At 46.3% G+C, this 14,926-nt stretch overlaps 1 protein-coding gene across 1 annotated transcript; it reads left to right on the forward strand.

Moving 5' to 3' along the window:
* Positions 1 to 12,197: 12,197 nt before the first annotated feature.
* Positions 12,198 to 12,548, forward strand: LOC147632071 (wall-associated receptor kinase-like 1). Its single transcript, XM_086807998.1, has one exon. It carries the CDS (start codon positions 12,198 to 12,200, stop codon positions 12,546 to 12,548), a length of 351 nt encoding a protein of 116 aa, XP_086664124.1.
* The last annotated feature ends 2,378 nt before the right edge of the window (positions 12,549 to 14,926 follow it).

Below are 14,926 nucleotides of genomic sequence, written 5' to 3' on the forward strand. Positions count from 1 at the left end.
AGACATGTAGGTTTGTATGTAGAATAGGGGCCAGACCATAGGGCTACCCCCAGAGCCAAGCCTAAGGCTCATGTAGTGGCATGGGGAGGTTTAGAACCACCCCAAGGGGCCAGGAGGGCCCCATGTTGTGCCCACTTGCCCTAACTTGGGCTGGGCACGCTGTCAGCCAGTCCTAAGGGCCCTGGCCAGCAGACAGCCAATAGGGCCTTGAGCCTTGCCCAGCCAGTCGGCTGTGTGTGGGGGCAGCCCACACAGCCTACGCAGGGCTGTCCAGCAGCCCAGTCCATGTGCATAGGCGGCCAACCTCCATAGGTGTGAAACGTGGGACTTAATAGCATTAAATGTTATTTTTTTACAAGTCGTGAGGCCTCTATTAGTCAGTTGTCTAGATTAAAACCAGTCGACCTGCTCCTAGAAGGGGTATATAAACCCATAGCATAATTCAGTCCTAGATATCTCATAATTCACAAGGTGTTGCAGCTACTCAAGGGCCAAGACAACCAAGGGAGAAGCTAACGCAAGGGTGAAGGTTTGAAGGTCAAGGGCAGAGATCTATCTCAGTGTTAGGGGTTAACTTTACCTAAGTTGGAATATCCGAATTCTATGTATGTGAATGATCCTTTTGGGTAGTTGCTTAGGAATGAAGTGATAGATATGAAGGGATGTAGTTAGTTGATCAGGGGAAGGCGCATAACGGATATTCAGAATTGTAGAAGATGAAGAAGCGGAAATGTAATCCCTTGCATGATTATGACATGAAAGAATTCTGATCATCTGTTCAGGGTTATTGTGTGTTAGCGGATTTTCTGTATGATGTTTTGTATTCCGTTTTACTGTTATGATTTTCTGCTAAAGGGAATGTCTTTGTGCTAGTGTTTGTTCTTTTATGAGATTTCCATTTCCAAGTATCAGGCATTTAGTGCCCAGATACACATTGGCGATCCTGCGGTGTTCGCATACTCAGCATTGTCTTGTATTTGTTGGGTATGGGGTTGTGTTGTGCTGTGCTGTTTGTGTCTCGCATGAATGTCAGATAGGGAGGGGCACACTAGTCCCATTCATTTCACGAGGGCACAAGCCAGGAAGCGCAGATATGACAGGTTGGACGCTTCTAGCAGTGGAAGCGGTGATGCTGCGGAAGTGCTACCTGTGGCAGTTACGTCGGTTTCTGCTGGCGTAATTGAGGGCCAATCGGCGCAGGCCGGCGTGGACGAGGCTGACGCTGTCGAGCATACAACACCACTTTTGCAGAAGGGCCGGGGCAGCATGTCGTTAGCCCGGAACAAGCCCGGCGGCATTTGCATCAATTTGTTGGTGCCCTATTTCTGTCCAGACCGCCTGTTCGGAGTCAGAGACGGTTGCAATTTGATCCATTGAAAAATCCGCCACCAGCTAATCCACTACCAGGAGTTGTGAGCATGGCTGCACCACCACCCAATCCAACGGTTAAGGCTGCCAAATTTAAGGCAAAGCCTAAGGAAGACCCAGACTGTCACGTGGCTCAATTCGAGACCCGATGGCAAGCCAGTGGGTACCCTGCCCATTTTGGAGATCCGGTGAAATTGCAGCAGTTTGCCGCAACCCTGGAGGGGGTAGCAATGAGTTGGTTTAGCCAATATGGCTTGGCCCACTTTGCAGATTTCAATGCTTTGAAGGATGCGTTTTTGGCCCGGTTCCGGAAGGAGAAAACTCCTACTGATATCGTCAAAAAGATCAAGGCCATGGAACAGAAGCATCTGTTAGTGGAGGATTATGCTCAGAAGTTTCGGGGATTGGCTGCCAGACTGCAGGGTAATGAAAGACCCTCGGATGAAATGCTTGCCAGTTATTTTATCAAAGGATTGCGGAGGAACTTGAAGAGTGCTGTCGCAAATGTGGATATTGGCGGCGGCTTTGACAACCTCGTGACAGCTGCTTCTCGGGTGGAAAAGCGATTGGGCATTCAGACGGGCAAACGGAAGGGCAGGAAGCAGGATGACTCAGAGTCGGATAGTTTGACTGAGTCAGACTCGGATAGTGAGGCCGAGTCGGCATGCTCATCTGATGAATCGAAGGATGAGAAGCATAGTGAGAAGAAAAAGGCCTCACGGAAGGCTAAGCAGAAAAAAGATAAAGAGAAACAGGTTAGGGCGGAGAAGGAGAAAAAGCTTCTTCACAAACTTAAAGCCTTAGGGTATGCAGCCGTCTTGCCCAAGGAGAAACAGTACTGCCATATCTGTGAGAAGGAAGGCCATCTTACAGGTGCCTGTTGGTACAACCCCAACTACAGAGGCAAGGTGCCACCCAATGTGGTTCAGAGAGCACCACCTCAGCAAGTTGCAGAGGCTAATCCGGTGGTTCCGACCGTTTCGCATGTTCCCTATAATAGGCCTCCAAGACCATATGCTCCAAGACCTAATTGGCAGGGGCAGCAAGGGTTTCAGGGGGGACCTCAGGGTGTGCCACTGTGTGATTACTGTGGAAAAGACGCGCATCGAATTGGTCCGGCCTGTGAATTATGGTGTAAGCATAGGGAGGAAAGAGGGAGACCTATCATTCGATTCAATGAGGGGAATCGGGGTCAGGGACCTCCCCAGGACCAGCAGCAGAGACCTCCAGCTCAAGCAAATGCCATCCTGATAGAGATGGTGGGAGATAAAGCAGCGGGGGCTAGCACGGGGGTTTCACATCTTCAGGGTGTGCCGCAAGCAGTTCCAAGTGCTGAAAGCTTCTAGCTCTGTTGATGCGCAGTGTGTTAGCACTAACCCTCGGGGCTTCTTGCTGGCTCGGTGACTACTCTACGGGTATGCTCGTTGGGGATTGTAAGGGGCAAGATTTAGTGGATACTTTAGCTGTTACCCGTGCAAAGGGTAAGGGACCTATCAGTTGGGAGGACCAGGAGGTGGTTCGTAGAAAAGTTTCTAGTCAGGTTCAGAAAATCCAGCAGAAGCAGCTCCCGGGGGAACCGATGGAGCCACTGCTAAAGGCACAGTTGTCGGAGGAACCGATTCCAGCCCAGCCACCTTGTGATTCACCTCCAGGAAAGATTGCGGTGGTCCATTCGGATCCAGTCCCTAAGATAACTGAAACAGTACCAGGTTCTGGGGATCTATTTGATGCACTAATGCATGCGCCTATTCAGATTTCCTTGGATCAGCTGTTAAGCATGGTACCGGCTTTTCGGGAACAGCTGTTGGGGAAGCTGCAGGAGCCAGTTCCAGCAAAGATGGTGGAGGATCAAGCCCCGTTTGTGGGAGTTTCTCAAGCTGAGTCTGCAGATGTGGATTTTAAAGTCCCAGTGATTAAAGTGGTATTCCACGGGCACAATTTTGAAGAGGTTTTACTGGATGGGGATTCCGGAGTCAATATTCTACCGGAGACCGTTTACCTCCGTATGAAGTTGGGAGCGTTAGCACCAGCACCTTTTCAAGTGAGGATGGCAGATCAGAGGCGACTTCAACCTTTGGGGATTCTCAAGAATCAATCTATTAAGGTGGGTGGTCTGTCGTTTCTTGTGAATTTTGTGGTGCTCCGACGGATGCAGGATAGCGGGTCTGCCTATGCCATGTTGCTAGGCCGCCCCTGGTTTAAAATTGCCCGAGTCAAGCAGGATTGGGAGGATAATACTGTGGTGATCAGGCAGGGCAAGAAGACAACTCGCTTGTCCATGTTATCCAAAGTTCTCTTGAAGCAGGGGCAGAAGCCTTTATGTGCTCAGGGCATTCATTTGGCAAGTGATGTAGGTGAAGATGAGGAGGAAGCATACATGCAAGCAAATCCAACGGTAGTACCGGTCTTTGATGTAGATGTGGAAGCTATTGTCACCAGATATCAGCATACTGGACACCCTGTATCGGCAGTTCCGCAGAGTGTCGAGGGTTTGGAACAATCATCGGATGTTCCGACTGAAGACAGTGTGGTGCCCGAGCAGGAGATCCAGGTGGTACCAGGCCAGGTCATGGAAGGCCAGACTTTTCAGCGGGCTGTGGAAGAAGCTTTAGCTGCCAAGGCTCAGCAGGTGCATTCTGTAACCGAGCAGGAAGCCATTATAGCAGCTGAACAGCAATATGAACGGCGTTTGCAGAAGTCCATCAGGGTGGAGGAAGATGAATTACAGGATATGAATTTAGGTACTGCATCCGATCCCAAGGTGGTCCGAGTCAGTGTGTATGTTGAAGGTCAATTTAAGGAGGACTTGCAGCAGTTGTTAGTGGAGTTTTGAGATGTATTTGCCTGGGAGTATTCTGATATGAAGGGCATTGATCCAGCTTTACATCAGCACCGCATCAATTTGAAGAATGATGCTGTTCCTGTCATCCAACAGCGGTACCGAATGAATCCAAATTTCGCCAAGCAGGTCAAGGAGGAGCTGGATAAGCTTTTACGGGTAGGGTTTATCAAGCAGGTCAATGAGGTGACTTGGCTGTCTCCCATTGTGGTCGTGCCAAAGAAGAATGGCAAGATCAGGGTGTGTGTGGACTACAGGAAGTTGAATGCTGCCACAATTACTGACCCGTTTCCGTTACCGTTCTGTGATACCCTCCTTGATGCTGTGGTGGCTGGTCATGAGATGTATAGTTTTTTGGATGGTTTCTCAGGGTATAATCAGATAAGGATGGCACCGGAGGATGTGGATAAGACAGCCTTTATCACTGAGTGGGGAGCATTTGCTTACACGGTGATGAGCTTTGGATTAAAGAATGGCCCACCATCATTTTCATATGTGGCTCAGAAGGCATTTGAGCCATATCTGTTGGATTTTATGCGAGCCTTTCTTGATGATTTTAGTGTCTTTGGTAAAATGGCTTTGCACTTACAGCACCTGAGGCTCTGCTTGGAGCGCTGTCGGATGTTCCGCATAGCTCTTAATCCCTTCAAATGTGCTATTGCAGTAAGGCGTGGGATTCTCTTGGGCCATGTGGTGTCCCGGGAGGGCATCTTGATTGATGCTAAGAAGATTGAGGCCATTCAGAAGGCTTCCGCACCAAGTACTCTTAAGGAGACAAGCAGGTTTTTGGGGCAGGTTAAGTGGCATAGTCGGTTTTTGCGATATCTTTCAGATGTGTGTGCACCCCTTACTCATTTGACCAAGAAGGGAGTGGATTTTGTGTGGTCTCCAGTTCAAGAAAAGGCATTTCAAATTCTGAAGAAGATGTTGGTGGTGGCACCGATAGTGCAACCTCCTGATTGGGGGTTACCGTTTCATGTTTTTGTAGATGCTTCGGACATTGCCATAGGGGCTGTCCTCATGCAGGAGAAGATTAAGGGCTGGTTTCGACCAGTGTACTATGCTAGCAGGATGTTGACAAGTGCTGAAAGGAATTATACCGTCACGGAGAGGGAAGCTTTGGGGATGGTGTATTCTCTTCATAAGTTCCGGCACTATCTGTTGAGCAATAAGGTGGTTTTCCATGTAGATCATCAAGCCTTATTGTATTTGGTAAAGAAACCACATTTGACGGGTAGGTTAGCTAGGTGGATGCTTCTACTCCAGGAGTTTGACTTTTTGATCATACATACCCCGGGAAAGGAGCATGCTGTAGCGGATTATCTGAGTAGGTTGGAGATTGGGGAAGTAGCTGTAGGGGTGGATGATAACTTCCCTGATTCGGTTTTGTTTTCAGCTACTGTGGCGATATTGGATTCTTGGTATGATCAGATGTTGAATTTCTTGACAGATGGCACCATGCCAGTGGAATTTTCCACTGATCAACGGAGAAAGCTGGCACTCAGGAGTAAACCTTTTTTGGTCATTGCAGGTGCTCTGTACAAGAGAGGGATAGATCAGATTATCCGTCGCTGTGTCCCAGAATTTGAGCAATCAGCAGTTCTGCAAGAGGCTCATGGTGGAATTGCAGGTGGACATTTTTCTGGCGACATTACAAGTAAGAAGATTCTTCAATCTGGGCTTTGGTGGCCTACCGTGCTGAAGGATGCACACAATCATGCTAGGAGTTGCTTGGTATCTCAACAGTTGGGGCAGCCTGGAGCTTCAGACCGCATGGCGGATAATCCGATTCTGCCCTTAGATCCTTTTCAGAAGTGGGGTTTGGATTTTGTTGGGCCAATCAAGCCTAAGTCCAAGCGGACAGGTTGTCGTTATATCTTGGTGGCTACTGATTACTGTACGAAGTGGGTGGAAGCTGTTGCCTTGAAAGATAATACCGCCAAGAGTGTGGCTAGGTTTCTGTATCACAACATTATGACCAGGTTTGGGTGCCCAGTGGAATTGGTTAGTGATCGGGGTACTCATTTTCTCAATGCTGTCATTGCGGAGTTGACCAAGACTCATTTGATTATGCATAAAAAGTCTACTGCCTATCATCCTCAAGCCAATGGTCAAGCAGAGAGTTCCAACAAGATCTTGGTGAAGATTTTGAAGAAGACAGTAGCAGAGAATCGGGATGACTGGGATGTGAAGCTTGATTCTGCTCTATGGTCATTCCGTACAGCTTTTAAAGTCACTACAGGTCTAACACCCTTCAAGCTGGTGTATGGCTTGGAGGCGGTGGTTCCCATGGAATATGTAGTTCCTAGTTTGCGGGTGGCTATTGCTGATCGGTTATCACCGGAAGAATCTGTTCAGTTCCGACAGCGGATGCTGTATCAGCTCGAAGAGGATCGGATTGTTAGTGGGTATATCACAGAGGTGATTCAGCAAAGGAGGAAGGCTTGGGTAAGTAGGCAGATCAAATTCAAAGTTTTTCAGGTTGGGGATTGGGTTTTGTTGTATAATTCGAAGCTTGGTCCTCATCCGGGTAAATTAAAGTTGAGGTACATAGGGCCGTACAAAATCATGGAGGATTGTGGTCAGGGTACTTTCCGACTTACTGATATGTTTGGGACTCTGGTCGAGAAACTGATTAATGGATTCCGACTGAAGAAGTTTGTGGGTCAGCCACCAGTGGTGGTCGGAGTATCCGCTGAGGTCGGAGTTTTAGCAGACGGAGGAATATCCGCACCAGTGGGCAAATCAGGCGAAGGTGTAAGTGGGGATGTGTTAGAATATTTGGGAATGTCTGCTAGTGTACAAGTGGAGGATACTGATGGAAAGTCGGGCATGTGTGGTAGATTTGGCCGACTGGGTGACGTTGTGTTTTATATCACCACGTGTGGGGGTTTTTTCATGCACATTTCAATTTTGGCATGCTTTGAGGAGACTTTTTGTATGAATAACGCAGAGTGCTTAGCAAAGCTGAATTCCCTGCGTCAAGCGCTGGCTGAGATGGGGCGTTCGATGCCGCTTAAGGTGGTTCCTGTGGAGCGCTCTTCTCCCCGGCGACTGCGTCCGCAACCCGCCGCCAGTAAGGAGCTTTCTGTTCGTGCGTCTGTAGAGGCTGATGAAGATTTCGAGCCTGAGGATGCGTTGTCTGCTGAGGTAGGGGGGTTGGAAGCTACTACTTTGCAGGCTTTAATGGATCCTTTCTTGGATTTTTCTGTTCATCTGGATCTGTCAGAGGAGGTGACTACTCAGTGGTTGCAGACCATTGGGTTATGGGAGTTTGCATCTTTGCCGTGGGACAGATGGCGGGAGAATGTTTATGCCAAGATGCAGTTGGAGGTGATTCGTAAGAGGAATGGTTACCTCTCTGCGACTGTGGGTTTGACACCTCAATTGAAGTGTTTCATCTCCATTATGAAGAAACTGTGGCTGTGGCAAAGTGTTCGGATGTGGCCATGAGGAAGGAATTTGGGCTTCCACAGGGGTCTCGAGCCTATTACATGGTGAAGAATGTCGCTGAACCCCGTCGTCAGCATTTAAGATGGTACCTTGAGCGAATTTGTCAGGTAATTAAATTGGAATACATGTCAAAAGACAATTTTGCACCTTTGTTGTATGCTGAGAAGGGGGGGAAAGTTAGTTGGGCTTCTTTGGTGCACACTAGAATTCTGCAGGAGGTGGAAATCACTGATAAGAGGAAGTCCCAAGTGACTTCTCGGCTGTCGGCGTTCTTAGCAGCTTTGTTTGAGAAGGTTCCTATTAATTCAGCCAGCAAATTGCCTCTTTTGCCGCCTCAACCAGGTTTTTCTGGGGGTGTGCATGGTGGTCATGAAGAACCGGGTCAGGTTGACGTTGTCCCGGAGGGGGCAGTGGATTCTCCATTGGGGTTTGAGCATCAGCCTGACAAGATGAATGTGTTTCGGGATTTGGAGGAAGCAGGCTATACTCGCTCCGAAGCCAAGGAGGTGTTGGTCTCACCAGATGTTCCGAAAGGGCTGGATTTGTTGCATCAGGCCACAGAGTCTGTTGGTACTGATCCATCATTAATTTCAGTGGGTAAGAAATTCACTTTTAGCAAGAAAAGAAAATTGGATGTGGATTCATCTCCGATCAAATCTGTGGTTCAGACGATGGATTTTACTCCTGTTAAGTCAAATCAGTGGGATTCCGTTTTAGTCGTAGCCAAGGAAGCAGAACAGAGTGTTTTGAGTGGATCTATTTGTGGGGGAGAGTTGCAGGATGTGCTCTGGTCTTTGACTAAGGTCCAAGAGTATGTTCGGAAGCAGGAGAGTAGTATTGCAGATTGGAAACACCAGGTTCAGGTAATCCAGGAGCAGTCGCGATCGGAAGCTACTTATCAGCTTAAAGTCAAGCATCAGGAGGAGGAGTTAGTGAAAACTAAGATGTTGTTAGTTCAGGCTCAGGAGGCTGTGGTTAAAGAGAAAGATCAGGTAGCAGAGTGTCAGAGAAATTTGGTGAAGACAAAGATGTCGTTGGGATTGTTTAAAGAATGGACAAATCAATTACAGGAGAAGATGCATATGGAGTTGGCTGTATTGTCTGAGCAAAATGTGGGTTTGCAGGTGGAGAATCAGATGTTAGCCCAACGTATTCAACCATTGTTGGCTATTGAAAGACAGATGTTATCTCAGAGTAATGAAGATGTGGAGGGAGTGTTAGTTTCAGAGTCTGATTTAGCAGTGATTAGGCGGAGCTTAACTGAAGCTGTGGCAAGGTATCTGAGATCAGATTGAAGCCTGGGTGATGAAGCCATTTAATACTTTAAGTGGAGCTTTCATTTCTGAATCTGAGCAGATATTGTTGGATCAAGTAGCAGGTTTACAGTCTGAAAAGGATGCTTTGATGTTGAAATTGTTGGAGATTGAGAAGCAAGTTCAAGCCATGTGTTTTATGGAGTTGCCTAATGAGGGACAGTTGGATACAGAGCAGGTTACTGTGGGGGATCATGGACAAACTGTGGAGATTATGTCGGAGGTTGAAAAGGAAGCAGTTGGCCAGGCTGAAGTCATTCAGATGGTGTCACAGGATATACTGCCTGCTGCAGATCAGATTGCTGTTCCAGTAGTCAATCTGGAGCCGGTGGAAGATTCAAAGACTAAAGATGATCCGCCGAAGCTGTTGGAGCCGGTGGTGTTACCTCAGTAATTTATGTGCTTTTCTAGTGTTTTAGGATTTCCAGTTTAGTAGGATTTTGCTTTCAGTTTGCAGTTGTGTTTTCTTTTTGAAGCAATGTAAAGACAATGGATGGTTTGATCAGGGATTTATGGGTCCGAGTCGGGTTTTCTTGAAAACCCAACCACCGGGCTGTGCCATGTGTTAGGGGTTAACTTTACCTAAGTTGGAATATCCGAATTCTATGTATGTGAATGATCCTTTTGGGTAGTTGCTTAGGAATTCATGAGAAGTGATAGATATGAAGGGATGTAGTTAGTTGATCAGGGGAAGGCGCATAACGGATATTCAGAATTGTAGAAGATGAAGAAGCGGAAATGTAATCCCTTGCATGATTATGACATGAAAGAATTCTGATCATCTGTTCAGGGTTATTGTGTGTTAGCGGATTTTCTGTATGATGTTTTGTATTCCGTTTTACTGTTATGATTTTCTGCTAAAGGGAATGTCTTTGTGCTAGTGTTTGTTCTTTTATGAGATTTCCATTTCCAAGTATCAGGCATTTAGTGCCCAGATACACTCAGCCAAAACAAGTTCAGTGAGTCCTTTGTTTTCAGATTTTGCATCATTCTAATAAAAGCAAATACACCATTCGTGGTGGGGGCCTTACAGAGGGTATTCGGAACCCAATACTCTGTCCTCTTCTCCCTCCCTCTCTCTCTCTCTCTCTATATTTTTCTGCACATCTACATTCAGTTTTGTGCGTTAAGTTCGTCGGGACAAATGTGCTGATTTCATAGCATTGAAGTTACTGATCTCCCCCGAAGCTTCTACACGTTACAGTGGTATCAGAGCTTACTTCAAGTGTAAAGATTCAGCAAGAAACCAGGAATTTTTTCTCGCTCATGTGGTTGGTTCAGATTGCACTCCGGAAAGGAGGTTTTAGTATCCTACATTTCAAATTCAAGAACATGAAAAGGGGCACACCTCTTGATTCTTAACACGGCTCTCTATACTTTTGGTCATAGCTAAGAATTCGTGTTCTTAAAGGACATTCATGTTGATATCAAAAGGTTTTTTGAAATAAATATGAACTTTGAAATGTCATGGTGATCTAGCATTCATCAAAGGTTTTTTTAATAAATATGAACTTTGATATGCCACGATGATCTCATATGCTAACATGGAAGACATGCTACTTTCATAAAGATGAAAAGACATGCTACTTTCATAAAGATGAAAAGACTTGCTACTTTCATAAAGACAAGGAAAGATGCATATATGGGTGGCAAAAATCACCAACAAAAAGGGATGGTTGTGAAATATTTAATAAAAGGTGTTAAAAAGGGCATTTGGGTGACTGGGGCTTTGGACACTTTCAAGTTGGCTTTGGACACTCTCCCAATTCCTTGGACATTTGCCTCTCCCAATTCTTTTGGGAATAATATATGGCTTTCTTGCGAATGAATGTGAGAAATAATATATTGTGGATGGCTAATTTTGGATGATGGAAAGCCCAACTCGAGCTGGCATTGGGGTGGTCCTGATGCTGGTCCTGATCGCACTCGCAGAGCTCCGTGTGCTAAATACGACAGCATCATCTTCTCCTGCATGCGATTATGGGCAACGCAATTGCGGAGACCTGTCCGTTCCCTATCCATTCGGAATGCAAGCAGGCTGAGGGCTCTCGGACTACAGAATCTCTTGCAAGGAGCAGCCGAGCTTAGGCGCAGGCAAGTGTCCATTCCTGCAGCTCCCAAGCAACGACAGCGGCAACATTACCGAGTTCCAGGTGCTGAGCTTCAACACCAGCTCGCTCATCATCAACGTTACCGATGTCCGGGCTACCTCCTGCGATCCCGCCTTCCAAAACTACTCGAAAATTTCTATTGCTTCCGACAAGCCCTTCGCCGTCTCCCCGACCAATATCTTCGCCGCCACTGCTGCCAACACCTTCAACGGAGGTAACTCGGATTGCACAACCCCTTGCTTTTCTTGCTTGAAACCCCCTTGCTACAACCAGTCGGATCTCTACTCGTTCTGTAGTCCCCCCGGCTGCTGCATTATTGCCCTCTACACCGTCCCAGCTAAAATCGTCGAAATCTGGGGACAAGAAACTAAGCCTTCAAGTACCCGCTGTGGATTCTCTGCTGTTTTTGATCCCGACACATATAAAGCCGGACATAATCACACCTGGGGCTTTCCCAATGGCCAGTATGCACTCAATCTCATATGGGGCCTTCCCTTGGATGGATCTCAGAATTGTTCCACGGTCAAGGGCACTCCGTCGTACGCTTGTTCACAGTATGCCGACTGCGTGGATGTAACTAACCTTCCTGGTTACACCTGCAACTGCAGCCTCCCCGGATATCGTGGCGATGGGTATTTGAATGGCGCAAGATGCCAAAGTATGTAGTCAGATAACTGCATCTACTGTACTTGACAGAACAGAACATTGGCTCTTCTTTCACTCACCCATGTATATTGCATGATCGCAGATATCAACGAGTGCTTGGAGGGCACAGACTACAATTGTGTCGGACCTCCATACGGACGTTGTACCGATACTCCTGGAAGCTATCAATGCAGCTGCACCAAAGGCACCAAAGGAGATGGCACAAAGAATGGAACTCGCTGCACCAAGAACACTATCCAAGCAAGTGTCATCATTCCAGGTGCTCTATGCTATATTTACCCAAAATGCAAACCTTCATCTGATGCCCTCATGTTAAGCTAAATTCCTATCCAAGTCTTATGATTTCCTGCTTCTTGCTGTCCTGCAGTTAGTGTTTTGTCAACCACTGCTGTGATAGCCATTACAGGCTTCTCAGGTCTGTGGATTTACAAAGCGCAAACTTCCAAAATGAGGAAAGCAAAATATTTTGCCAAGAATGGAGGCATTCGGCTCGAAGAATACATCTCTGCAACAACAGGGACATCACACGCGCCGCGGCTCTACTCCGAGGCTGAGCTCAAAAAAGCCACCCATAACTTCTCCCAAGATCTTCGGCTCGGACGTGGAGGCTATGGCACTGTGTACAAGGGCATCCTCTCAGATCACACCACAGTTGTGGCTGTTAAGAAACCTAACTACACTAATGAAGAGCGTGAATTACTGGAGCAGTTCATCAACGAAATGATCATCCTATCCCAGATTAACCATCGAAACATTGTGAAGCTCCTTGGCTGTTGCCTGGAGACAGCTGTAGAATAAAAGTGGATGTATGTGAAGAGTAGAAGTGGATGTATGTGAAAGGATAGATGTGGATGTGTATGTGATAAGTATGGATATGGATGTATGTGAAAGGATGGATGTGCATGTGTGTGAAAGGATAGATGTGGATGTGTATGTGATAAGTATGGATGTGGATGTATGTGGAAGGATGGATGTGGATGTATGTGAAAGGATAGATGTGGATGTGTATGTGATAAGTATGGATGTGGATGTATGTGGGAGAGTACATGTGGATGTAAATGTGATGGATATGAACGAGAATTGAGGCGATGAGATGTGATGTAAATTTGATAGATATGAATGATGAGGGATGTGATGTAAATTGGATAGATATGAATGATGAGGGATGTGAATGAATGATAAGGGATGTGAATGAATGTGATAGCATGTGAATCAGGATGTAAACATGTGAAAGGGCGGATGTGAATGAATGTGTTAGCATGTGAATCGAGATGTGAATGACTGATAAGGGATGTGAATGACTGATAAGGGATGTGAATGGATGTGATGTGATGTGAATCGGGATGTGAATGAATGATAAGGGATGTGAATGGATTTGATGTGATGTGAATCGGGATGTGAATGAATGACAAGGGATGTGAATGGATGTGATGTGATGTGAATCGGGATGTGAATGAACGATAAGGGGTGAAGTGATGAGATATATGGGTAGATGCAAGTGGATGAGATCTGATGAGGATAAATGAGGAAATAAGTGATGCAAGTGGATGAGATATATGGGTAGATGCAAGTGGATGAGATCTGATGAGGATAAATGCGAAAATAAGTGATGAGTAAGAAAAATATGTAATTAGATTAGAATGAGAAACGCTTAATGTGAGGAAATAAGTGATGAGTAAGAAAAAGATGTAATTAGATGAGTAAGAAAAAGATGTAATTAGATGAGAATGAGAACGCTTATGAAATGAATGTGGATTAATGTGCGAATAATATGGATTGATGTACTTGGGAAGATGAAGCTACACTCTTAAAGGATTATCCCCAATTCATGATGAGAGGAGGACATCTCAATTTCTTTAAGGGGGGACGGATGTAACATACCCATCTTCACTAATAAAGAAATGTCCATGTAATAGATAAATTTATGAGTTTTTATGGTATAAAAATCAATGATTTTATTATTTAAGTGATTTCTACTTAGAATCTTTAAATTTTGAGCCCAAATTTGAAATCTGCGTGCAATTTTATCCTAATATAGGATTTTACAGCATCCAAAACGGACACCGGATCAAGCTTATACGAAAATTTCATTCATTTTAGTTAAAAAGCGACGACCTTTAAACCTTAATAAATGCACGACTGGGCGTCCGATTGACGAACTGTTTGAACCTCAATAACTAGGAGAACCTCCCGGACAAAAAAAAAATTGCCCCCGGATCCGGCACGCAAATCGAGGCGGGTGTCCCAAATTTGGGGACCCGTCCCAAAATTTGGGCCGTACACACTTACTAGGGCTCCCGTACGATGGCCGCACAAGAACCAAAGGACAGTCGCCCACTGTGTGGTCCACACGTACCCCTACGTGGACACCCATGTTGCCCCAGACTAGATAAGATACATACGCACCACTCCTTTCCCTGACAACTCACACCGTACCTTTCCCCTAGACCCATGCAAGCCACCATAGCCTTTGCTGGTGCACCGTCCTTTGATCCTTGCTTTGCGCAGTGCCCGTACCCGCACCCCACAGCTATATAAACCCCCGCGGGGGTGCTCCACAGGCAACACGCATTTCTGCGCAGCGTATGCCCTGTTGTATCGCCGTGTGTAGTGTACTTGCTCTGCGATACAGCCGCCCCTTGCAGCCACCCCTCTCACACCCCCTCATTTGCCTCTTTTCAGATAAGCCAATTTTCCTCCATCCCCTCTTGCTAATAGGAGGCGGTGTCCTTAACTCTTCCCCCCTCCCCCCCGTGTGAATAGACTTACATCAGCCCTCAGCCCTTCTCCTCCTTTAGCAAAACGTTTTTGTCTTAATCCCCCTCCCCCATTTGCATAGACTTTAATAAGAGGTTTTTGCCTTAAGAAAGGGTTCATGTGCTATAGTCTTTTGCTCATACGGTGAGCAAACGATCTCAGAATTGAGATCCGACTCAAGCGTTTCGACCGCAGCAGCAGTGAGCCCTACAAGTTGACGTCGAAGATGGTCCCATCCGGGAAATGTCAAAATATTGCCTCGAGAGGAGCGCGCAACGAGATTAGGGAAGATGCTCCCGATGCGGCTGCAACCCTCCCTTTTCAAGCTCCTCAAGGAAATGGTGGCCAGGTTAGCTTGGTTATATTTTAAAGAAGAGTTTTTTATATATATTAGTGCTAATAAATGTGTATCTTTTTCT

The sequence above is a fragment of the Cibotium barometz genome, chromosome 14 (assembly GCF_041138505.1).
Source record: "Cibotium barometz isolate CiBa-2024 chromosome 14, ASM4113850v1, whole genome shotgun sequence".
Lineage (NCBI taxonomy): Eukaryota > Viridiplantae > Streptophyta > Polypodiopsida > Cyatheales > Cibotiaceae > Cibotium > Cibotium barometz.